The following is a 26,920-nucleotide window of genomic DNA, read 5'->3' on the forward strand; positions in this document are numbered from 1 at the left end:
ATGAAATGCAATCATTTGTCGTCAGAAGGATCCAAATTTCGTTGTTGTTCCTGTTTTTATGGGGATATAGGTGGAATGTTGACTCACAGTCGAGATAGGGAAAAACTATAAAAGAATTACTTTTTAGAGTGCCGCAATACCTCCAACATGGCAAAACAAAGAGGTACAAGAATGACGGGATCATGAAGGTAATTCATTAAAACAACAAGTACAATAAAACATAAACTCACCTTACTAGAAGCATTTTTTTTTTTGCCACACAGAGTGTTTGTTGCACAGCAACATGGATCTAAGCTCGTCATTAGGAACGGATCAACCGTACATATCACTTTTCTGTGACTTGTGTTGATTGATTGATTTATTTATTAATTCTTATTTATTTATTTTTTTTTTTTGCTTGCTTGCTTGCTTTAAAGTGTTTCATCCTTTCAACAAAAGAAGAAGAAGAAAAAATCCGGAAGAATTATGTGATGAAGAAGATGGAGAAGAAGGAGGCAAAGGAAGAAGGTATTAGGAGAAAGAGGAGGAGGAGGAGGAGAAAAAAGAAAAAATGAAGATGGCGGACTTAGAGGAGAGGTGATGAGCAGGAGAGGGAGGAAGAAAGAACAGAAAGAGAGAGAGAGGAAAAAAAAAAAACCAGAAAGATGTGTTTCGGACATCAAGCAACAGAATGGCTCACTGTGTATCACTAGTTCTGAGCTTGTTGCCAACAGATGGCAGCAAACAATCTTTTGTAGAGAGCTCTCATTGACGTTCGCGGGCTTGTGACTGAATCATATTTTGTTTTACTCAATGTTTTAGGTCTATCACACTGGAGGAGACTTCGCGGCGACAGCCGCGACTCATGCGACTAATATCAAGAAATGGCTCAAGAAGGCGACCTCTGGGCGACGTCCAAAATGTCTCTAAAACAAGGTGACAAATATTATTCTTCTGAAAATCGCGGAGACGTCGCCGCGACGTTGCTGCGAGGTCTCTGAGACGTACGTACGCCTTATCTGAATCGCGGAGATGTCTCTGCGATGTCTCTGTTAAGTCGGCAATGGGTCTCCGCAAGATCTCAGAGACCTCGCGAACAAAATTAGTCTACATGACTTGATTGACGTTAAGGAGACGTCTCCGAGGCCAGCTGGAGACTGAAAAAGGTCTCAAAAAAAGTTTGTGGGGTTTGTTTTTTTCTGAAGGGAGGAGGCTATAGCCCCCAGCTTTCCAACCCCCCCCCCCCCCCCCACATGAAATTTTCATACGATCCAGTCTTGTACTGCCTGCTGCGATGCTGACCGGAATTTACAATGTCATCTTCGTGAGACAGTCACTTTCATTTCAGATGATAATTATTATCTATTGTAGTCCTTAAAACTGCAAGGCATCGAGAATGGAGGGTAATGAAGTCTTGTTTTTTCATCAAATTTAGGGATTAAGAAAGATATCTCCTATGATTATTAAAGTCTTAAAGCTATACTGTCACCAACACCATTTCCAACTGCAGTCCATCAAGCGATGTTACGAAGAAATATGGGAATACCAGTCTGGAATAAAAAATGCCGGCGTGTGGCAACCAAAAGTTGCGAGTATCGAAATAATCAATGTTAAAATCTGGTTTTCTATATTGCTAAGATGTTAATGATTCGTCTTTCTTTTACCCAGAGACGTGTCGGTAATAGACAAAGTTTACATTTCAGCTAAATTATCCACAAATATTGACCATAATAACTTTTTGCAGCAGAAATTATCGATTTGGGGTAGGAAAATTTGTTGAAATATACGATTCTATCTCGTAGCGCCTATTACACGTCATACGCACATCTAACAGAGTACCCAAGTGGTGATGTCAGACTTTTCTTTTAGCTTGAGTTGGAACCAGGTGCGATTATGGGGAGCAACAATACTCCGTAGGGTTCACAGAATACAATATTCGGGCCAAGTGAGTTTGTTTAGAACCAGTTTCCATGGCGATGAATGGCTATGACATAACACTTTGGTACGGACCCCAATGTGGGCCGATGATTTGATTTCATGATTGTCCGTGTACTAGCCTTCGTGTGGAGCTCATTCTGTTGCAATGTTGTTATACCGCCATCAACGTTGACTGTGTCAACAATCAGTTACTACTAGTACATTGTAGTTCGAAGTACTTGATACAGTGTACAATCAGGAAGGTGACTCTCCACCTCCCTGGTACAATGTTTTCACCGTCCCTTGATAGTAAGTCACTCCCCTGGGAAGGGGAGGGGGGGGGGGCAAAGTCGGCATTTAGAAAATGAATAAACTGCGATTCATTGATATCTATTAAGCACGCGATGTACACGGATCATGAATATCATTATTAATTATTTTTGTTACTTTTGCATTTTGATCTGGCAGTGGATCTTCGTTGTTTATAACCTTTTGATTAGGAAATTGCTGACAAAATGAGTCATACTGTCATTACATTTAGGAAATGAGGGTGAAAATATCTTCTGTATCACGAGCATTTATATATCTGCAGTCTGCTCTGGTTAGCAGGTGTGGGGGTGTATTTGTGTGTATGTGTATTTATGTTTGTTTGTGAGTGTTTTTAGCAGCGACAATGAGTATCATAGAAATACACCAGAACATTATCCTCAATACATGTTTGTTTGTTTGTTTGTTTGTTTGTTTGTTTGTTTGTTTGTTCATTTCCACCTGATAAGATGGCTGGATAGCCCATATTCAGCTACGCTAAGCTGGTCTTCCACACGCACACACACAAAATGTGGTTATTTTTGATAAGGTACTCTCTAAAAAAAAATCGAGTGAAAATTTTCACTCTAAAAAGAGTGAATACAAAAAAGAGTGAATTTCGAGTGAAATTGGAGTGAATTTTGAGTGAAAATGCTCATTTTCACTCATTTTGGAGTGACGTCAGGGATCACTCGAAGATTTTGGAGTGATCCCTGACGTCACTCCAAAATGAGTGAAAATCTTTATCCAATAAACTTTGACTTCCTCTTATAATTGTATGCTGTTTCATATTTCAAAGTAGATTTGGTATTATCTCAGAAAATAAATGTTGGAAACCTGAATCCCCATCTCAAACAAGACTACATAATATACCGTCCCTTTAAGACCTCAAAGTTCACTGTACTCTCATTGGACTGAAAACTGATTTTTGACATTGTTCATCGCTCAATCTCATATGTATACATCGACCCTGTCCAAGGCCTTGTCACTGTACGCAGGCCCAAATGCGTAATCAGTGAGGAATGGAATGAGATACTCAGTCTAATCCTCATTTATTCCGCATCGAGACATCCTTAGTCATTTTGAAACAGCCGATGAACCAAATATTGTTGGTCACGCCATGGTTTTGTCAAACATGTGTTGAGGATTGACCATACCCCCCCCCCCCCTCCTTTTGATGATACACTTTGATATGGTCCAATCCACTTTACAGCTTTTACTCCATACCTGATGTAGATATGTCAGGAAATATCAATTTGCCACCAGTTCATCATGACAGCGCTAACGCTCGATTGCTTCCGAAAGTATGGCAGCGATTATTCAGACCGAAAGATCTGACCCCGTGTCGTGATATCATATCGATAGAACGGAAGCTGCGGTACCTGTGGGGAGTATACTGCAGCTGTGCCATCGCCGAGCCTCTTTAAACGACGAACCTTAATTCAGAGATCAGTTCAGCGGGAGGATGCTTTCACATTAATAGTGAGGGCTGGAATCTAGGAGTGGAGATGAATTTTTTAAGATTGAGTGAGAGGAGTAATTTTGCGCCATGGATTTTAAGACGAGGTGTTTCGGGATTGTGATTTTCTTTTGCGTTCACGTTGCGCTTTTTGCAGATGGAGCGACTTTGGTGCTTCACCAGGTGACACACACGGGAACAGGAGGGGTGCACTCGCATACCAGCAGCCACACCCACTCCAGAGTGGTGGTGTCCGGTACAGGTGGTGGCGGATTCAGGGTTGTTGAACCCCAGTCACCGGGACAAGCGGAAGATCACGTTCCGGGACAGCAACAAGATGGATCCGTTCCCGGCAGGGTTGTGACGGGATCGCGAGTGGAGACCCGTGTGGAAACCCACTACTCCCGTCGAGTGTACGTGTCGGGATCAACATCCAGCGGGACTGGATTGCTGGAGAGAATAGAGATGGAAATCTTGGACTTGTCACTGATTTTCCCGGGAATGCAGGCCACAGGGCGATCGTTTCAGCGTATGGTTGGCAGAACCATGAAACCTAAGGTCAGGAATATCATGCGTTATTGAATTCATTTATCATCTTGCACACACCATTTCCGACCAAAATGTATATCAATCTCGTATGGAGATAAATATGACTTATACCATATATAGAGAAATTGGAATAGAGCGAATTTCCTTCGGAAAAAGAAAAGAAACTCCCCTTTTCCACTTTGACCGTGTTGACTGTTGCACTTTTGATCCTCCAGTCTAACCATTGTTCATACAAGAACAGGTTAATGAATTTGATTTCGTATAATGTCACTATATTTTCTAGTTGACGTCCATAAATTGAGTAATCCAAGAGCAAGAATGGTAGAAAATCCAGTGAAATCGAACATAAACTAAACTAAGCTTATTGATATAATCGTTTCACAGGTTTTTTTTTTTTTTTTTTTCGGAACAGCTGGTTGCTACCACACAGACTTTTATCACTTCAACATACATTGCATTATGTAACAACTTTACCATGCCACCCGAAAACCATTTAACGTTACATTATCATACCTCAACAGCAAATCAAATTGAATAATACTTTGATTTCATATAAAAACGGGAAACCATTTAATGACAATTTGTGTGTAGATTAATGGGTGACTGATAACATCATCATCTCATTTGAATGCATTAAAAGTGATCTTCAACTACTATCACTGTTCAAAGAAATTATCTGAAAGTTTAATTCCCATAACTTTCCTGTATCTTAAATCCGATTATATTGAAACTTCGACCATTTTATTTGCTTGATTTTTCTCCAAATGATTCAAACTTGAACATTAAGTGGAAGAGCACTTTAAGTTTGGCATGGGATGGAAACACGCATTTTCTAGGAAAACGTTATGAATATTTGGCTTAGAATCAAGTATGATCTGCATGCATATTATGTGAGCTGACCGTCGAATTCACTTATCCACACTTGTTGTTCAAAGCAATGCAGAGAGCGGACGTTGATCTATTCTTGTGAGGCATGATAAAGAAAGAATCCAGCATTCCCCCACAACTTTGGCAGCAAAATTGCACATTTTTCAAAAGATGTGTTTATAGGCAATTAAGGAGACGACCTCTCATTTTTCTTTCATAAAGCTTATACAACAACCTATGCGAGGTATTTGTTATAGGGGTGATTGCAACGTACCTTGTGAAGGCTGACTGACAGTGATAAAAAATACTGGCATTGGTTCTTTTCATGTTTATAATTTTAATATTTGGCTGTATGGAAGACGAATTTGTGGTAAAAACAATCTCTGAGGCCGTAATCGAGCCACCAGCTTGTGAAAGATTGAACGCACCCACTGTCCCACTGTCACTATCAAACAGCGTGGCCAAGTAAAACACATGGTATTAATCAAGGCGCGCAGGAATGAAACGATCTGTCCATTACGTAGCATCTGGTGGCCATTAGTAAGGTGTTGCCAAAAAGGTCAAAAGCAAGATAACAAACTGTGCAGAAGTGGCGTGCATACAACAGCTATGATGACATGTGTATTTCTAAAGTTTGTCATGATGGATTCGAGCTTTTCATCTTCGTTTGGGTGCATGTCTTTTCGGATTCAGCATATATACAATGTATAATATAGGGCCTACAAAATCTGGAGCATAAATATCGTTTTTAATCACATTGTTTGCTTCGGTTTCCGGTATGGAAATTTGGTTTGTTCACATAATACAAATATCACATTGACAAAGAAAAAGAAGAAGAATTGGACCCGAATTCTGAAATGAACAAAGTATCAATTTCCAAGTAAGAAAGAACACTTATTTCTCTATCAGGCGATAAACACTGATAAAGAGTAGAAAGAAACACATATGAAAGTGTGAATAAAATGATGAACAAAAATAATAATGCATAAAACCAGAGGCTTTTTAAAATAGCTGCGATAGAGTGAATCTACAGTTTTTGTTGTTGTTATTGTTGATATGTTTATTACCACGATACAAAGTGATAAACGCTTGATATGATGAACGTACGTAAGTGTGATTGCAATTTGGTTGAAGAAAACGAAAAATAAAGGAAAATGCTTTCCAGCTGAAGTTCACAACAGGAAAGATTAATCATACTGAAATTTACAAACGATTAAATTTGTTTCATTATAACAGTCTCTCCTCGAGTTGGATGTGATGTACCGAACACAAAGATTTGAGCTATAATATTTCTTCAAAAATAGTATTCACGACGCTGTTTATTTGTTGGACTAGTGGTCCGGAAAATAATTGTGCCTCATTTACAACCGCGCAAAATCATGCAAGTTTGGGGAGAAATTGGCGAAACTATAATAGTTACCTGCGAGTTCAGGTGAACTATATCATGGGGACACCAACACGTATTGCAAGGTTTACCGTTTCACTGAGTTGAATTCAATAGTGTTGTATGGACAGGTGTTGATACTCATAAAGTAAAAATATCACTGATTTGCTATAGAATTGGTTTCAACCTTGCTTTTTTCGGCTCTCTGCCGGTGCAAAATCGGATAGGATCTTTTTACTATAGATTCGAGTGGTGAATCTTTCTTATATCGTGACACAAAATCATAAGATGTAGTCAAAATCCATCTTTTACTGACGTCGATTTGAAATATTACCCTAATGGAGTAAAACTGACATTTGAATGTACTATATATATATATATATATATAATTTTTATATATATATAATTTATATATATATATATATATATATATATATATATATGAAAGTATAAGACACATTATATATTTTTGTACAATATACACACATATACAATTATAGAATGTGTTCTATACTCTCTTATACGTAATCATGCGTGTTTATTAGTGTGAATTTGCTTTTTCATCGCCTTTTCATTATCTCCGATTGGGTGGGGGAGGAGTCGTGTGAAAGTTCGAGCTGGCATCGCCCCCTGTTTCCACGGTCAACGACGACTATGAGGTTTAGGATAATGCGCCTTTTTGGCATGAAAACAGAAATCTGTCATGCATTCCATCCGTCAACTATCATCATGTTTTAACAAACTATCAGAAACTCAGTCCATCATCCTATCTTGCAGTGTCTCGTATGCGATGACACCGCTAATATGGCCCCCTTTATCCTGAAGTGCATGTATGCAGTCTTCACCTATTGTTGCCCACTAAAATCACCTTTTGAAATCTTTCTCTATCCCCTGTGGGCTGATCGCACTGAAAAATTTAGAAGTTCGCCCCTTCCACACCCCTCCCAAATACAGTACACCATGTGATCATGGGTACGAAGACTACTACAGCTTGTGGTGTCACATGACCCTATGTGTATAATGATAATAAAGAAAGTATAAAGAAAATATAACTTATTTTCACTTTTCTCGCATACATGTAATAAAAGAGCACTTGACTTGCCTCTTCCAGAAGGCAGGAGCAATGTCAGTGACACGTCGAGGGAATCTGTACCTTTAAAAAAAAATGAAATTTTGTGAATCTTTCTTTATACATGTATTTTCCTTTATCATTCTACGCTTGTGGCATCATTAGCAGTGGTATTATAGTCTTCTCATCCAGCAGTTGTTGCGCATAAACTTTAAAAATTCATAACTTTTGAACGGATTGTCTGTTTTACGCAAAACTCTCACTGATGTGTTCTACTATTGCTGCATTCACTCATCCATCACATTATGGATGAAAAATTTGTCTCTTCAGAATTTATTCGATGAAGTCATACCATGATACTTTAAACAGAAATTAAAAAAAAAAGAAAAAAGAAAAAAAAAAGATGCATGCAGTTCTCCGAAATGCGGGGTAAAGTTGGGACCTATTTTTAGTTTCTCTTGTATCCAGGTACCTTGACAACATGCCAAAGTTGTGACGTGATATCTCACGGGAATGATCCGTCACTGTATGACGGGGATGAGGCAGGGGGTGCAGTCAAGTTGATTTCTGATGAATTATATCGAGTAGTGATGTGACAGCACCGCGTGGCGCGCACATCATTGCTTGTCGCTTCTATTACCTAGGAAGTTCCTGCTGGTAATATATTCGCTTGATATATACCTCATATGAATCTATACGAAAACTAGAATCCTCCGTATTGCTGACGGCATATACAATGTAGAAATATTATAATATTTGTGTAGTTGAGCGTGTGTTCATACGTTAATGTGTAATTGTCTGTCTGTCCATGGATGATGTGCCTTTGTCTGTCTGTCTTTGGATATGCCTTCAGCGTGTGGTTGTGCATGTGTAATTTGTTATTTGTTTAACTCTGAAATGCACAAGGAATTTCACATTCGCATTATAATATGGTCATGATTTTAAAGTCGCTTTGAGCATTCATACCAATGCAATCACACTGCAACGTTGACTTGTTTGTATTCGCCCTCACAATGTTTTCGACTGAGCAAACAGCTTGTGACTGGACTATCTAGTATTTGTCAACGGTCTGGCAAAACTAACAGAACAGTTTACAACCTGTCGTAATACTATGGAACACAGTGGACAAAAAAAAAAAAAAAATCTTCACTTTCAAAGTCTTTGCCTTTTTTTCTCCTAAATTTTCTACATTTCATTCGCTGTATTGACCCGAATAAAATTTAAATCATATGAAACGGATATAACATGTGCTATCAAGGTGAAAATCTGGCAAGATACAGTCGAGTGGTTGTCATTAATATTGCTAAAAAGTGACAAAAAGGCGTATGAAATCATTGTGCCTCTATCTCTGCGTTCACATAATATTGTGGACCAGAGAACACATAAGAAAAGATGACTATTTCCAGAGATACTGAACGTTTTGTGCACTGACATAATATTGATTGTTATCTATACGTGTCAGCAGTATGCTAGTAGGTAGTTTTAATTTGCTGTTTTTGTTCGGTCACCATCCCTATCATAGCCTGTGAACCAAACTTGTAAGTGAATTGAAAGATAATATAAGTACATGGGCTTGATGGACAGATACATGTATTGGTAAAGGAACATGGTAGAAAAAAAAAAAAACAAAAAAAAAAAAACTAATCCTCTCCAGAGTTGAGTGTGGGTTGAATTCAGTGAAAGCAAAGTAGGATTTTGTTATGATTTTTGCTGTTTAAGGTTTGAGGAATTTTGTGCCACCCTTTCTATGAGAATTGTACAAGAAGTTACGATTTTGTAAGCGCAATTATATAAAAAAAGGGGGGAATTACCCATATTTTCGCGTTTACTGACAAGTATAGGCATTACCCCCTCATCTTATTGAGATGTGCTACAAATGTTACTATTCTGCAAGCCTTCAATAGAGGAATCTACATCAAGAGTTCTCTTTTCACATTCTATTATATATTTTCATAGAATCACAGTTTATTGTGACATCAAAATTTGTTGTTGTGGAGAAGACAGCGCATGGAAATAATTGAAACTTTCCCTTCATCCCTCATTGATATGTTTCCCCAATTTTCAATCATAAACTTATTAGCATTTGTATGCATCCATGTATGTATTTGAAATTACAATAAACTATACAGACTGTCATGATTTGATGTACAATCATCGCAAAGTAGCATTGTTGAGATGAAAATGAATTCTTTACTCCACCAATGAAAATCATTTGTGAAAGCTGGAAGGCTAGTGTATTATACACCATTTAAGCAAACTTTGCTTATAATTATACAAAAAAGCAACAACAAGTAAACACAATCAGACAGACTGTCTCTCGTGAAAATTCTTTTAGTATGCACTATTATGAAGGCAGATAATCCTAAATCCGATTTTATGCAAATTATTATATTGTTCCAGATATCTCCTCTACGAAGGAAGGAAGTTTGGGTATGAGTTGATACCGGTGTAATGCTATTTTAGGGATTACACGTTCGGACATGGAGTCGTTTATTGCTCTGAGACCAAATTAAACTGAGAGCTGATAATGGTCAATGTTTGACTTCGTTCATGTCCTTGGAAACAAGTAATCACCTACACGATATTCTACACGGTTAAAACGTAAATCTGTCTCAGCTATCTTAATGTGTTATCGATAACTCGCGTCCTGTTAGCATGCTGCCCTTGTGTGTTTGGAATGCCCCACATAAACATTCCATTCATGTTATTGCTGCTATAGTGGTGTAATTTCTACTAGGTATTCTTTTAAAATGCAGCTTTGACTTAAGACTACGAAAAGAGGCATTTAAAAAAAAAAAATCTCATGCGTTCGTGATTTGTCGCTTATCTATTCAGTAAATCAAATACGCATTGTCATTTCATCTATAGTGAAACTATATCAATCTGTCTATAATGTCCTTGTTGGATTTCTGTTTTGTTTTAGAAGGGGTTTCTTTCGCAAGAAAGTGCCGATTGTGGCAGCAAAACGACGCATACGCGTGTAAGATCAAGAAATCAATGATTGACACGATTTTCAAGACAACTATCTCATTTACCTGTACCCATCTTCCCCTCCCCCCACACACACACACTGTTTTGTTGTTGTTGTTTTGTTTTGTTTTGTCTTTTTTTTTTGTTTTGTTAAAACGTTCTGAAACTTTCTTCCTATCAATATCATTCACAGGTGTTTCTTGAGCGGTTCGGCTACCTTCCGTCCCACATCAAGCACACGAGAAAAGCAGAACGCACAGCTCTGAGGTATATGTGATTATACGTGGAACTTACAACAACAAGAGAAAGAGAGAGAGAACGAGTAACTAATGGCCACCCTGCCAGTAATTCAGCAAAACATGTAAAGAGTGAACACACCTGCAAATTTGAGGAGGTTTGAAATTTTGAGATGAAAAAAAAAAAATGAAGCTTGAGGGACGTAATCGATGTGATTCTGACAACGTGGAGTCAGATTCTATAAGAACACGATGTCAAACAGATTTGTTGAGCCGTACCATTCACACATCAGCACAAAAGTTCATGAAATTTCGAAATGGTTTGCATGAGTCATAAGCTTCAGGTATAAGGCTAGTGATAGACTTGTGCTGTTATAGATATACTAACGGACGGGGTTTTTCTGTTTGAAGAAACATGTTGATGAAAAACAAAGGAGAGAGAAGAACAGGTGCAACACTTCGAGCACGCACATATTTTGATGTAAGTTTATGTGACGTATCACAGGGTATTCATACAAACGTACTTGCTGATAGCATCAGAATTTCTATTCCTCAGAACAATGCAATTCAACAGGTTGTTTCTTCCCAAAGGCTCAACTATACTAGTACACTGTGGTTCATTACCGTTCGTCTACCTGGCTATGAACGATTTCCAGTGCATCCGTTGATTAAAAGTTCTGGGCCCTGCTTTATGAAGAGTTAAAATTGAGTATAAAGTTGATTTCAACTGTAAGTCTATGGGAGACTGTGTAGTAAGGAAATTTAAAATCGATTTTATCTTTCGATAAAACGGGGCCCTGTTGAGACAGACTCCTATCTCAACAGCCCATATATCATGTGAATACACGCGCATAAAATAAAATCGATGTCAGTTCGATATAGCCGACATACCTTCATATAAGCGAAATCAAACAATTTGCGCAAGAACAAAAAGACATTCATCGTGATGAGCCATATTATAAGCCTTTATTTTTCGAACCATTCTGAATAAATGATGTTGGATGATTCTAATACAAACTTCTTTTTTGTTTGTTTATGTAGGAATTGTACTTTTTACACAATACTCAAAAACCCAATAAGAGACTATGGGCAAGAGAATTACAGACAAAATTCAAAAATCTTTACATCCTATTGATTTCACTTTTGGTTGTCTCAAAGTCTTTTAAATTTCCTTATTTCCGTCCACTATCACTTCCATACTTCTTTTCATCTATGTTTATTTTTCTTATTCATCTTTCTATTTCTGTTAATGGGAGCAATGTGGCCTACAGAATGAGGTCCTGGTTCGCATCCCACTTACTTTCGTCCTTGGACATAATCCTCTTTATCAAGGTGTACTTTATTCGTAGGGGCCATGGTGAGCCAGGTCATGAATATTTTTTAGTCAGAATGAGTGCTTTTCAAGAATCTATCATTATCATTTATCATCATAATAATTATAATGATAATAATCATCATCATCATCATCATCATCATCATTACCATCATTATCATAATTGTTATCATTTTTATTTCGAAATGTTCGGGTAGCTATGGCAATGGCAGAGCCGTCTGGAAGAACAGTGGTAGGGACTACAATGGATTAAGAAGATCGTGTCACTTTGTCATTGTTCCAGTCTGATTTAGGTTTCGTCATTAAAAAAAAACACAGCAAGTATAGACACAGGTTATTATCATCATTATTAACATTGCTATCACTATTATTGTCATAATTACTATCATCAATGTATCATCATATCATCATTATTATTGTTATATTATGGTCATTAGCTTATTACGTGTAACAAGAATGGTTATACTCGTCCTCGAAATACAGGAGCTTTCAGAAGTTTGCCGGCCTTCCCGTGACGGGAAACATGGACAACACGACCCAGATGCTCATGGACTCCAGCCGCTGCGGGGTGGAGGACATGCTGGGCTCCTCCCGTATGGGTCGCGTCATCAACCGGCTCGACACCAGCAACGCCACCAGCAAATTCGACGTGGTCGGCTACGACATCGAAGAGCCTCTCGGCGAAGACCCTGACATCGAGAATGCCAATGCACAGGTGCCACCTAGCGTGTCGCGATCTCACCGGACGAGAAGATACAGCCTTCGAGGTATCTGGGAACCACTCATCCCGTATTCATTTTACCCAACAGTGTATTTCATCAAAAAGCTCAATTAGTATTGCACATTCAATAATTTTGGTCTGGATATTCTCTCTCTAATTTACCGAACTTCAGTTCTCAACTGAAACTGTTGATATCGTATATTTCAACTTTGAAACAAACGTTACATGTCATTTTTCAAAACCTTCCCTTAACATCGGCATAGGATTGGACCTTTGCTCGTAATAGTTGTGCTTTGAGACTCAATTCATGATATCCTTACGATGACCACTCCTTTCAGTACAGCACCATGGAAGCCGGTCTTTCGATCATTTCTCGGAGTTGTGCAATAACATTTGTAGACATCCATACTGTTTCAATGTGTTATCAATTCTGTCGTTCTCCACAATTTAATTAGTTTTGTTGAAATGAAAAGTAGCTTTACGTAAGACTACATATCAATAATATGGCCAAGTTATAGGAAAGGTTGCAGTGGCTCGAGGATTATCGGTTTGTTCTTGGAATAGCATGAGTAGAAGGGATTAAGGCAAGATAATTTGTAAGACACCATATGGGCTCGAATATCGATTCTTAGGATGATCTACCAATGATATTATTACTCTGCCTCTGACGTTTGTTATTATTACCGCAGGGCGCAAATGGGATAAGAATAATCTTACCTACTACTTCACCAACTTCACGCCCGATCTCTCCGAGGCCGAGGTGCGCGAGGCGATCGGACGAGCCTTCCAGCTCTGGGCGGACGTCACCCCGCTGACGTTCACGGAAACTTTCGACGTGCAAATGGCCGACATTGTCATCGAGTTCGCAGCTAGGGTCCACAGCGACGGACCTATTGCCCAGTTTGATGGACCAGGTGAAGAGTCTATCCTAATGTCTGAATTCTAAAGAATTTTGACAGGGCAGAAAATAATTATGAACTCGACTCTGGTGTTTTGTGTTTGATGAAATGTAGGCCTATGATGCCTTTGATTCTGAAAATGTCTTCATGTTTCAAATAAGTACACTTGTGATAGGAAATGTTGCCTACGAGTACTGAACTTTTCATTGTCGTATAAATCACGGTGGTTCCACTACTTATACCGGACGAACTTCATTCACTTCATTTCTGTTTGTTTTTTATTTTGTTTTGTTTTGTGCGTGTTTTTTTTTTTTTGTAAGATCGTGGGAAACACTATGTCATTATGTCATTCCTTGATGCCGCTTTCATTAAATGCGTGCGAGTTATCGCCCCAAAGCAGATAGCATCAAAACGAGATAAAACCCTGCTTCCTATATAGCTGGATATCCTTGGACATCTATCCCACAGGAGGAACCCTGGCCCATGCCTACTTCCCCACCAACGGCGACCTCCACTTCGACGAGGATGAGACCTTCACCGTCCGCAGCCACCAGGGCACCAACCTCTTCATCGTTGCTGCCCACGAGCTCGGTCACAGTCTCGGGCTGGAGCACTCGTCAGACACGAACGCACTGATGTACCCCTGGTATTTGGGCTACCAAGAGGACTACTCACTCTCGCAAGATGATGTGGATGGTATACAGATGATCTATGGTAGGTGGGGACCAGGGATGCGTTGCCCTGACAACAGGATATTGGTCCTCTTAAAAGATTCATGTGTGCCCCTTGACACTTAATTTGTTCACCCAGCCTGCATTGTCACAAATTGATTATAAGAGGTCATCCCACGAGACCGCCACCCACGAGTCATACAGCCCACGAGTTCGACTTTGGAAAAAAAGGTCCATGAGTCCAACAGCTCACGAGTCATACAGCCCATGCGTTCGACACTACGCAAATGAAGCCAATGAGTTCGACACCAGGTAAAAACAGCCCACGCCAGTTTGACGGATACAACATGGGACATAATGACAGTGTCGGCCTCTGGGCCTTGTTTGCTTAGTGTCGAACCCATGGGCTGTACTACTCGTGGACTGCATGACTCGTGGGTGTCTGTCTCTTGACGTGCACCCGAGTATTAAGGAGCACAAATCCATTTGATGAGATTAAGGAGCTGGTTGAATCAGTAACCTATCAAAATCAACATCAATACATGATTGGAAAAAAAGGAAAATAATGACTTAATTTGTGATCACATCGACTTTCAGTGAATCGTTTAAAAGCATATTGAAAGAAGAATACGAACCTTGAAAGAATATAGCAATTATGTACATTGTCAATTATTCCTGTCTAATGCACTTTGTTGATCAGTCTTTGTCTCTGGCGACGCATCAAGAAAGTAGGAAATCTTGTCCACTCTTCGACTGATTCAGGAGTGGGCGCATTTCTTAAACAACCGCACCTTTGCATGAAGTTATCAAGCCAACTATTGTAGTAGCCATGGCAACAATCTATTTGCTCACACATTTTTGTCTGTTCTCCAGGTGCTTCCTTCTTTGTAACTACCGTACATGATGATAATTAAATCTCCATATCGGATGACATCCTTTCATCTTTTTTCTTTAATTTCCCTTTTGGTTCAGGCAAAGCCCCTCTCGAACGCGTCGATATGGAGATGAACGAGGCCCCGGCGGATCGGCCAAAGGAGCACATACCAGACACCTGTAACAGCACATGGGATGCAGCAACGTACTACGGTAACCAACTTACCTGACGTGATGATAGATTCCTGCATGGATGTTTAAATGTTTACATGATATTTAGTGCGATTATTGTGTTTACCTATACCTATATCGAACTTACCACGGAAGCGATAACGGTTTTTGTTCCTCTTGTTACCGTCATGGTTACACAAACCTCACGGACATGAAAAATTCGTCATCCGTTAATGACACTCTGATTTTTTTTTTTTTTTTTTTTTTTTTTTGTAAGATCGCATTTGATTGTTGAACTACGCATCATTGATCTGCTGTATCGGTTTCGTACAATTTGTGTCGGAAAAACGCGGACAGGTATAGGACGTTTACTTGCCGCCACGTATCAACGAATATTTTGTATCGGAACCCCTTATATCCATTGCATTTGTGCACTTTTCGTATCTTTGGTGATGAATTAAACTGGAGTGTGGCTGTTGAAAAAAAAAATCATCCATTCTCCGTTCTGTTTTCGTATTGTTGTAGTCAGACCCGATCATACACCGTGAAACAATGTCTTTCCATGGACTGATGTTCGTAAATCGTTAAGAACGTTCGTTAATCCGAAAATAAGGTAAGGTTCGTTATTCCGAAGGTTCGTTATTCTCAAACACACAGATTTCCGATACTTTAATGGTCGCTAATCCGAAAATGAAATAGTGTTTGCTATTTTGACGGTATAGGTTAATCCGAAAATGAAATAAGGTTCATTGTTCCGAAGGTTTGTTACTAAGAAAATGAAAAGATGGTGCGTACTTCGTACGAACCTTCGGAATAACGAACTTTTTCCTCATTAGCGGAATAACGAACCCTTGGAATAACGAACTGTAACCATTCTGTGCCCTTCTCTTTATAGCTCCGGATGATGTAGTTTACGCCTTCAAGGGCCGTTACATGTGGGCAATAGGGGACAACGGAGTGGTGGAGGGTTACCCGAAGAAGACCAATCTGATGTTCAAAGAAGCGCCCTCTCTCGTTCACGCGGTCTTGTCCATCGGCAACAGACTCTACATGTTTCGGGGTAGGTCCGAAATCTTGCTATATTATGCTCATGACTACGATTGGCGCTAAAATAATGCCAGCTATCATGAGGCTCGTCAATAACTTTTAACTCTCTCTGGTGGCCCATTGGGGTCATCCCACAAGACCGACATCCACGAGTCATACATCCCAAGAGTTCGACATAGAAAAGAGGTCCATGAGTCATACAGCTCACGAGTCATACAGCCCACGAGTTCAACACTAGGCAAATAAAACCCATGAGTTCGACACTAGGTAAAAACAGCCCACGAGTTCGACAGATACAACACGGGGCTTAATGTGTCGGTCTTGTGGGCCTTGTTAGCTTAGTGTCGAACTCATGGGCTGTATGACTCGTGAGCTTTGTAACTCATGGGCTGCATGACTCGTGAGTTGTATATGGGCTGTATGACTCGTGAGCTGTATGACTCGTGGGTGTCGGTCTCGTGACGTGCACCCGGCTCATTCCGTGAATTAGAATAATTAAATCCGAAATGTTGGTGGCTCGAATACGAAATGTAGTGGTACTGAATAAAAGGGTACATAGCAATCTATTTTAATCTCAGTTGCCCTGTCGGGCCATCAAAAGAAATGTTTTTGCAAGTTTGGTGGCCCGACATCAATATTTTAGTGGCTCCGGGCCACCGCTAAAATGTCGAGCCTATAGGCTAAATCATCACAATTCCAACTGAAAAAGATTTCCTTGAATAATGTGCGGAGCACATGAAAATGTTGTCAAGAACTGGTTTTTTTTTTTTTTTTTCAGTGACAACTCCTCTGTCGCATTGACAACGCCGATAAGTGCATCAACATATCGTGACAGCCGTCAACATGTGGGCTGTCATACCGGAAATCGAGTCCAATTAATGTTAAAACCGCAAAATGTGTGGCAGGGCCGATGAGGTATTTTCGTGACGGACTATACGTTTATATTCAAGGGAATTGTTAAAATAGAAATATTAGTGGTTATGACCAAAATGGCCATGAAGCAAATTCTTTTCTTGTCAGATATCGTGTGAGCTGTCACTGACTGCCGTAACAAACAACCTGTCCATTATCGTTCAATGATCTTTCAATTTAGAGGAAGGAGAGAAAAACATCAACAACAGTGTCTTCACCTACATGTATGTGTAGTAAGATGATGTGCTTCTTCATCCAGTTGTTGTTTTTTTAAAAACAGAATGAAATGAGGCATAACAAGGCTTATTCTTCTTGCTTATCTCAACATCTTAGTATCTTCATTGCAACTGATTGACAAATTGCCCTACTTCGACGTATATAAGCACTGAATTGATCAGTGTTTTAGTAGTAGCCATGATAAAAAATCATGGGCGTACATACTCATACATACAAAACATCTCGACGGAAGAATTTCATGAATTTGAATAATAAAAGCAGTACCCGCTGCATGCTATAAGGATTAGAACCAACACTTGCTGTCGGGCGAAAGCTCGGTGGTCTAGTGGAGATGACGCCTGTCCGGTGATCAGGAGGTCGTAGGTTCGAATCCTGCTCGAGTATGTACGCCCATGATTTTTTATCATGGCTACTACTAAAACACTGATCAATTCAGTGCTTATATACGTCGAAGTAGGGCAATTTGTCAATCAGTTGCAATCTTAGTATCTATTGTGCCAAAGCTACACTTGTGCTACTCGCTGAAAATCGAGTTTAGCTCTAACACGTTGCATGATTTATGTTTTTAGTTCTGTGGCATTACTAATTGAAGTCGAAAGATCAATCAATCAACAAGAAAACATAAATAACGAACGCGGCGAACTCAATATTATCTATGACAATGCGTTTATTTTCATGTTGATTTGCATAGTGTATAAGAATGTAAAGACCCTACTTATATCAATTCATCTGGAGTGATACTGTGATTAATTATACTCGAATGAATGTCACCAATGGCAGTGTTACAAACGAGGACTACCACGTACCATGAGGTCATTTTGGAACAATTTTCTGTTATTTTTTCTTAATTCGGGGCACTTCATAACCTTTTTTCATAGTCCATTTTTCTTCACTTTCTACCAGCACGCAAGATGTGGCGGTTCGTAAACAAAGAACTTGACACGGGATTCCCGCGTCCGATTCCCGAGGGACTACCTTCGGGTCCCAACGCGGCGCTCAGGTGGAGCGGTAACGGCAAGTCGTACTTCTTCAAGGGCTACCGCTTCTACGAATTCGTCGAGTCCGACCTGAGAGTCGAGCCGCCGCGGAAGCTGCTCCAGCAGTGGCCCGGCGTGCCGCTGCGCATGGATGCGGCTTTCCAGTGGAAGAACGGACGCACCTACTTTTTCAAGGGCGACAACTATTGGCGGTACAACGACGACAAACTTTCGGTTGGGCGAAAATATCCTCTCTCAAGGAAGAAACACTGGTTGGGATGTGATGTGTAATGGCAATAGCTCTAACGTATCAATCACCTTTAGTCTTCTACCCTACGTTCCTTGGGATGCCTTTGGAACAATGACATCGTTTTTCTCCGGCCGTTAGATAGTCCAGATATGTAGCGAGAGTATAATGTCTTCAAGAAGAATCTTAAGACTTTCCTTTTTGATGCTAATCTGTGACTGAATTTTTGTTGTGAAGTGCTGTGAAACCAGTCATTGACTGTGTAAGGGCGCTATTTTAATGATCCTATTGTATTGTATTGTATTGTATAATGTGGAATTCCTGGATAAGCAAGAGTCTCATTTAACGGAGCGACATGGGACAAGGATTGGGACCACTGTACGGGTTTCAAGTCTTTGTATCGTAGCTCCATGTCTAGATCATGCAAAGCCATGTCCATTAAAAATGTTCTACAGTTTGGACAAATTGATACATTGATGCATCCACCAATATTGTCACTGCCACGCGCCTTTAGCCTTTGAACAGTTTGGAACTTGACGCAGCATAAATACTATCTTCTGATGAAGGTGTAGTAAAAACCACTGTGGGCTGCTAGGAGGGACACGTTTTAAGTGCAAATTGCGAATGTTTAAGTGCCTTGCCTTGGAAAATCGTTGCACAGCTTTACAGAAGTGTTTAGGTCACTAAAACATGATTACGCGAGTCCGTAGTGGGAGAGTTGGTCTTTTGGGGGCATTCATCTAGCACAAAGTAACCGCAGGGTGGCGTCCATCACTTTGATGAAGATCAACAATCTCTCGCGCAAACCACTCAATACTATTATCAACCTGTCCGTGGCATTTTGAGCCGATGTCCAATGTGAAGTGTTCATTATTCTACTCGTTCCTCCTAAAAGTGTTTATTCACTATAGATCAATCAAATTGTAACAAATTGATGTTGCTGCTTTGTTATTTTACGTCCTATGCGTTACAATTCTGCACAAAATGTTTCTGTGTTTCTGATTATTGTAGGATATAGTGCGGACTCTTCTAAGGGTCATGAACGGCCATCATTAATTGTTGCAAATAAGAAACTTACGAGTAGATTATCTGTGGAAGAGGTCATTTAGGGACATCTTCATGATCACCTTGATCCCACTCAATTTAATCAAATTAATAACATATGACACAAAGAATTGTTATGAATTCTCTTTGCAAAAAGTGTGAATCTTTAAAAGCCCGTGTACTGATTAACCGACCAATTGCCGACAAATTGCGTTATAGTCCACAAGTTAACGTATAAGTCATCAGCGTATCACAGTACAAGAAACACACATAACACATGAAATAAAGAATGAAAACATGAGTATTCGATTAGGAGAGCTATCCGATGTAAGGAAAAACAGTTGATCTGCCAAAGAAAATCTATCTTGACCTTTACCCTGTGCTGTGACTGAGCATGTTTATCTATCATAATTTGTATTACTGTACTTTTTTGAATTTTGAGTTTTGTATTTCAAAGAAAAAAAGGAGAAACATTTGATGGTAGTTCTATAAAGGAGATTCAACAACTTAAGTTTCACAATAAGCTTCGTGACTCCTAAAATGCCGAAAGCGATTATAATCATGTTTGCATTATGCTGTATGGTGGAACGGAAGTGTCATACATACACTATGGAAGATTATTGTAAAATAATCTATATTGTAATTAGGAAAGTGGTGAATACTTCTCTCAACGCATTTGATGTTGACATTTTAATTAACAGTGTTGCATGTAGGTGTGTGTGTGTATGTATGTATATATGTATGTATGTATGTGTGTGTTTTTGTTGGTGTATTTCTGCATACATAATACCTTCGAGAACTCTCTTTGATGGGAAAGTAACTGTGCATGAGATTATGCATTAATTTTGTGCGAATACGCAACACACTCTTATAGAGTGTGCGACGGGTAAAATAAAGATATTCTTTAACACTTCTTAAATGTAATGATACAAAAGAGAACACTCTTGTCTACGTCATTCGTTTTTATGAATTTTAATTTGCTTTGCTGTGTGTGATTTATCTTTTTTGTTTCCTCCAAACATTGGTTCGGCGGGAGGGGACAGGGATAATACGTCATGAACTCTTGTCATGAAATGAATCAGGAGTATATTGCACATGTCTTAGACGAGTGCAATATTGTCTTGGTGAGGCAGGACATTACACGGATCCACAGAATTAATAATGCTAATTTCAAAAAAAAAAACAAACAAACACTGCATAGGGAAGTACATTGTATAGTTGGGGCTGGAGAATGCAGCCATCGAGGATTTCAAAGGGCAAAGGATGACATTGAATATGATCTGAATATAATTGGTGCTGTCGTTGTTTTCAATTCCAGTGTTCCACGTCTTACAAGCTTGGATTTTTAGTGGAACACCGTTTTCCGTCGTTATGATTACTTACTTTTTTTGTTGTTACCATGACAAAGTGTGCATTGTTTCTTTTTTTAATAATATGATTCGTGCATATACTTTATATTGTATTCGAAGAAACTGTCCTTATCAGATGAATGAAAGACAAATCGACAACTTGTACCGCTTTAAGGGGATGGTACAGTATTGGTGGAGATGAGAATTGGGCTTTTAACTTTTTGTGAGATACCCCAAGAAAACACTTATGATATAGTACAGAGCATACCATTTTAAGAGGAATTCAAAGCTTATTTGATGAAAACCGGGTTTGGAATGACTGAAACATTCAAAAACAAAGTAAAACAAAGCGATCGTAATAAAGTGTGGGTCCCACACTTAATTAGAATCGCTCTTTGTGGATATCTCAGCCATTTCAAAACCAATCAAATAAACGTTGAATTCCTCATAGAATTACATGCTCTTTCATATTTCATAAGAGGTTTCTCATTATTACACAAAAAAAAAAATGTTAGAAACCTGAAATTAGGTCTCAACCAAAACTGTACGATCCCTTTAATATCAATATGATAATACGAGTATAACATGCTTGCAATACATTTCCATAATAGATGATGAGTAATACATGTCCATCATAATACGCATGCATTTCCATGAACAAGAAGAACGTACATCTGGAAGTATACCAGTCGCAAACGCAACCCAAATTGGACAGAATTTGGAAGAAGGCGGTTGAGGAGGATTACGTTTCCCGTGGGGAAACCCCCCTCAATAGCTTCATGATCCCTTTCAGATAGAACCAGGACTATAGATTATGTGTTTCAAAAGAAGAAAATGTGCGTTCACCCTGGATAAGAGGAGGGCAATGACCCCCTCTTTATGTTGTTGTGTCACGTTGTTTGTTTTGTGTGACCAGTCACAGTCACAAAAACAGAACAGAACAGAACAGAACAAAACGAAACAAAACATGAAGAACTGAGTGACTCATGCATGACGTGAGGAGTACTTCCCTGAAAGAGAGTATAGGGAATCTCCACAAATACAACTACCACTTATACGGGCTTGCCAGGGAGGTGGAAACCCTCCCTTGGGATTACAACCCCTCCTCGATCCCAACCCCTCCTCGATCCCCCCCCCCCCACAAAAAAAAAAAAAAAAAAAAAGTTATGAAAAGGGAATTTCAGACACTCGCACGGTGTTGGCTGTCGGACAATGACCGTTTGATTTTCAATTCTCCAGAAATTGTATACCAAACAATTCTGTGAAATTTAGGAAAGGTCAACCTCCAAGCATCGAATGGTGATATATGCGTATTGATAACCTTTTCCGCCAAGTCATATAAAAGGTGCTCCTTACTGAGTAAAGTTACGAAAGTAGGCCTTGAATTTAATATTATGTGAATTAAGCGAATGCAGATGGTTTAGTGAAATACTCAGTGAAAAAACTTATAGAAAATATGAAAATCAGTTTTGATTTGATCAAAACTTTACAATTCAAGATAACATTAGATTATAGTAGAATTATATAAACATCCATGGCAGAACGACGCAAAAGAATAATGAAATGAATTCCCTGACTCTGCCTGTTTTGTCAATTGAAATGTCACTGCATGTAAACGCATGTGAGTTTCAGACTATTAAACAGTGTACGGTCTTGTAATGTAAAGATAGACTACTAAGTATGATGTAATACTGGATTAAAGTCGTTGGTTAAACGATAACGCGGGTATTTTGCAGGGGGAAAAAAGCACCCGACGATATAACACATGCGTCTCTTAATGTACACCAGTTGAACCTGTATGTATAATTTCATAAGATACGCGTATTTCATTATACCAGCACCTACAGTGAATTACGATGTACCTCTGTGCCAGCACACTATAATTATATACGTACATGTATAACCATTATCATCACCACACGCCCGATAGTCAGTTCGGTCAACCGGAAATAAGTCGTCAGTGTGAAAGCCGCCGACGTTGGAATAGGTCCTGTTTGAGCACATCACAGCCACCGAACGGTCCGCTAGCTCAGTCGGCAGAGCATCGTGCTAATAACGCGAGGGTCATGAGTTCGAGCCTCATGTGGACCAAATGGTTGCTTTTGCTGAATTTTCATTTTCGTCTCTATAATTTAGTGGATACGTCATGTGAATCTTTGTCATTTTTCCATTTTTATTTCAGCTGATAAACGAATGTCTTTAGACGAGTTATACTGATTTGATATTTTCTGATAATTATGTATTGAAGGGATCCTTTGACATGTTTGATCTATTGCGCAGTGCTATTCAAGACACTTTTTTTTTAAAGGATTGCCATTTCTCATATTCAATTAAATTCAAGTTGCTAAATAATCATTCAACAGAACGTTGGAAATAAATCATGTAAAAAATATAGCAACATTGCTAAACAAATTAAAGAACAGCACACTAAAGTGATATGCGACGTAGTAAAATGAATCAGTTAATGTAGTGCTTTCAGAAAAAAAAAAATCTCTGAGCAATGTAAAAATGCTCTGCAAATGACTGTAAATATCACCTATCATTTCAGAGTAAAGGACAACAGATTATCAACATAGACTTATTTACATACAACCTACGCAGGCCCTATATGTGTTGGCACATTTCAATGCACAGCTATTCAACAATAATTCATCAAAACTTAGATTATACGATGAAGGTCTCGTACATTATTAGAATTTAGGGCTATTTTGTTTGTTTTTATGTTATCTTATGTTATTGTGTTTTTCAGGCACGATTCAGCCACATTCTCTCTCTTTCTCTCTCTCTCTCTCTCTCTCTCTCAAAAAAAAAAAAAGTCTTGGTAGTTTATGAATGGAATAGAAAAAGTCCAATTAAATAAACAAAATTATACAGCTGGTCCACATGAGGCTCGAACTCATGACCCTCGCGTTATTAGCACGATGCTCTGCCGACTGAGCTAGCGGACCTTCACACTTTGCTCTGTAACCGGCAACTAGTTCAAACACAAGACCCTGAAGAGGATATTATCGTTTTGGATTGAGAGGGCGCTTCAGATTGTAACTTTTTTCGTTGGATTATGACAAACCATTTATTAAAAAAAGGATATAATTTCATGGGGAATTCAAAGTTTATTCGGAAATATGAAATGAGATGTAATTCCATGAGGAATTTAAAGCTTTCTTTTATAATGAAATTCGTTTTTTAAATGATAATGATCGAGATATCCAGAAACAAAGTGTGCCTAAAAGATGAGACCCATCCTCTGTCGACTTTAGTAATGTGATCAAATTTTTAATTTGATTTTAATAATTTAGTGGATATGTCATGTGAATCTTGGCCTTTTTTTTTCCATCTTAAAGGACAAGTTCACCTTCATAAACATAAGGATTGAGAGAATGCAGCAATATTAGTATAACACATCAGTGAAAGTTTGAGGAAAATTGGACAATCGATGCAAAAGTTATGAATTTTAAAAATTTGTGTGTTGGAACCGCTGGATGAGGAGACTTCTAAGGCTCGTGATGTCATATGAGTACAACAGTATAAAGAAAATGTAAAGAAAATTCAACATATTTTCACTTTTTTCGCATAGTAAAAGAGCACTTGACTTGCCTCTTTCTAAAGGCAATGGGAATAATATTACCCATAACATATGTCAGTAACGATTAAAGGGAATGTGTACTTTTTCAAAATATGAAATTTTGTGAAATTCTCTTTATATTTTCCTTATGCTGTTGTACGCATGTGACATCATACACTGCAGTAGTCTTCTCATCCAGCGGTGATTCCACAAAAACTTCAAAAATTCATAACTTTTGAACGGATTGTCCGATTTTCCTCAAACTTTCAATGATGTGTTCTACTAATATTGCTACATTCTCTCAATCCTTATGTTAATGAAGGTGAACTTGTCCTTTAATTTCAACTGGCAGACAACTGTCTTTAAAAGATGTCTATTGATTTACCAAATATATTCTTATGTATTGAAGGGATCTTTTGACATCGCATGTTTCATCTATTGTACAGTGCTATTCAAGACACTATTGTAAAGATTGCCATCTCTCATATTAAATTAAATTCAAGTTGATTAATACTTCTTCAACAGAACTGAGGAAATGAACACAATCTAAAATCATGTAAACAATATCGCAACATTACTGAACAAACTAAAGAACAGCACAATAAAGTGATATACGACATGGTGAAATAGTGTTTTCAGAAAAAAAAATGTGAGCAATGTAAAAATGCTCTGCAAATGACTGTAAAAGTTATCATTTATCATTTCAAAGTAAATTACAATAGATTATCAACATATATTTATTTACATACCTACCGAGACCCTACACATGTGTTGGCACTTTTCAATACACAGCTTTTTAACAATTCATCAAAACTGAAATTATACGATGGTCTCGTATATGATTAGAATCTAGGGCTATTTTGTTTGTTTTTATGTTGGTTTTTTTTTTTTCAGACACAAATCAACCACATTTTCTCTCTCTCTTAAAAAAAAAAGTCTTGGTAGTTTATGAATGGAACAGGAAAAAGTCCAAGATTTGCGATTAAATTAACAAAATTATAGAGCTGGTCCACATGAGGCTCGAACTCATGACCCTCGCGTTATTAGCACGATGCTCTGCCGACTGAGCTAGCGGACCTTCACACTTTGCTTTGTAACCGGCAACTAGTTCAAACACAAGACCCTTAAGAGGATATTATCGTTTTGGATTGAGAGGGCGCTTCAAATTTTAACGTGTTTTTTTTTTCGTTATATTATGACAAAGCATAATTTTATAAAGCAGGATATAGGCCTGATTTCATGAGGAATTCAAAGTTTATCTGGAAATACAAATGTACGAAAGAGAATGGAATTTCATGCAGAATTCATAGCTTCTTTTTTCGATAAAATTCGTTTTTAAAATAATCGAGACGTCGAAAAACAAAGTGTGCCTAAAAGATGGGACCCATCCTCTGCCGACTTTGATAATGGGGTCAAATTTGTAATTATTTGATTTTAATAATTTAGCGGACATGTCATGTGAAGCTTAGCCTTTTTTTTCCATCTTAATTTCAACTGACAAACAAAATGTCTATAAAAGATGTCTATTGATTTACCAAATATATTCTTATGTATTGAAGGGATCTTTTGACATGTTTCATCTATTGTACAGTGCTATTCAAGACACTTTTTGTAAAGATTGCCATCTCTCATATTCAATTAAATTAAATTCAAGTTGATTAATACTTCTTCAACGGAACGGAGAAATGAACACAATCTAAAATCATGTAAACAATATCGCAACATTACTGAACAAACTAAAAAACAGCACAATAAAGTGATATACAACATGGTGAAATAAATCAATTAATGTAGTGATTTCAGAAAAAAAAAATCTGTGAGCAATGCAAAAATGCTCTGTAAATGACTGTAAAAATTGTCATCTATCATTTCAAAGTAAAGGACAATAGATTATCAACATATACTTATTTACATACCTACCTAGGCCCTATTGTGTTGGCACTTTTCAATACACAGCTATTCAACAATTCATCAAAACTGAAATTATACTTTGAAGGTCTCGTGTATTATTAGAATTTAGGACTATTTTGTTTGTTTTTATGTTCAACCACATTTTCTCTCTCTCTCTCTCTCAAAAAAAAAAATCTTGGTAGTTTGTGAATGGAATAGAAAAAGTCCAAGATTTGCAATAAAATCAACAA

The 26,920-nt window shown here is 38.3% G+C and overlaps 1 protein-coding gene and 3 non-coding genes across 4 annotated transcripts; 2 read left to right on the forward strand and 2 right to left on the reverse strand.

Annotated features, from left to right (window-relative positions):
• Positions 1–479: 479 nt before the first annotated feature.
• On the forward strand, positions 480–18,868 carry LOC140227657 (stromelysin-3-like). Its single transcript, XM_072308073.1, has 9 exons — positions 480–507; positions 3,819–4,219; positions 10,694–10,767; positions 12,553–12,836; positions 13,480–13,704; positions 14,158–14,403; positions 15,333–15,446; positions 16,300–16,464; positions 18,504–18,868. Exons 1-9 carry the CDS (start codon positions 480–482, stop codon positions 18,866–18,868), a joined length of 1,902 nt encoding a protein of 633 aa, XP_072164174.1.
• Positions 18,869–23,235: 4,367 nt separating this feature from the next.
• Positions 23,236–23,308, forward strand: Trnai-aau (transfer RNA isoleucine (anticodon AAU)). The gene has a single exon. It is a non-coding gene; the product is annotated as a tRNA-Ile (tRNA).
• A 784-nt stretch (positions 23,309–24,092) lies between these two features.
• Positions 24,093–24,165, reverse strand: Trnai-aau (transfer RNA isoleucine (anticodon AAU)). Its single transcript has one exon. It is a non-coding gene; the product is annotated as a tRNA-Ile (tRNA).
• A 1,619-nt stretch (positions 24,166–25,784) lies between these two features.
• Trnai-aau (transfer RNA isoleucine (anticodon AAU)) lies at positions 25,785–25,857 on the reverse strand. The gene has a single exon. It is a non-coding gene; the product is annotated as a tRNA-Ile (tRNA).
• Between the last annotated feature and the right edge of the window lie 1,063 nt (positions 25,858–26,920).

Source organism: Diadema setosum, chromosome 4 (genome assembly GCF_964275005.1).
Source record: "Diadema setosum chromosome 4, eeDiaSeto1, whole genome shotgun sequence".
Lineage (NCBI taxonomy): Eukaryota > Metazoa > Echinodermata > Echinoidea > Diadematoida > Diadematidae > Diadema > Diadema setosum.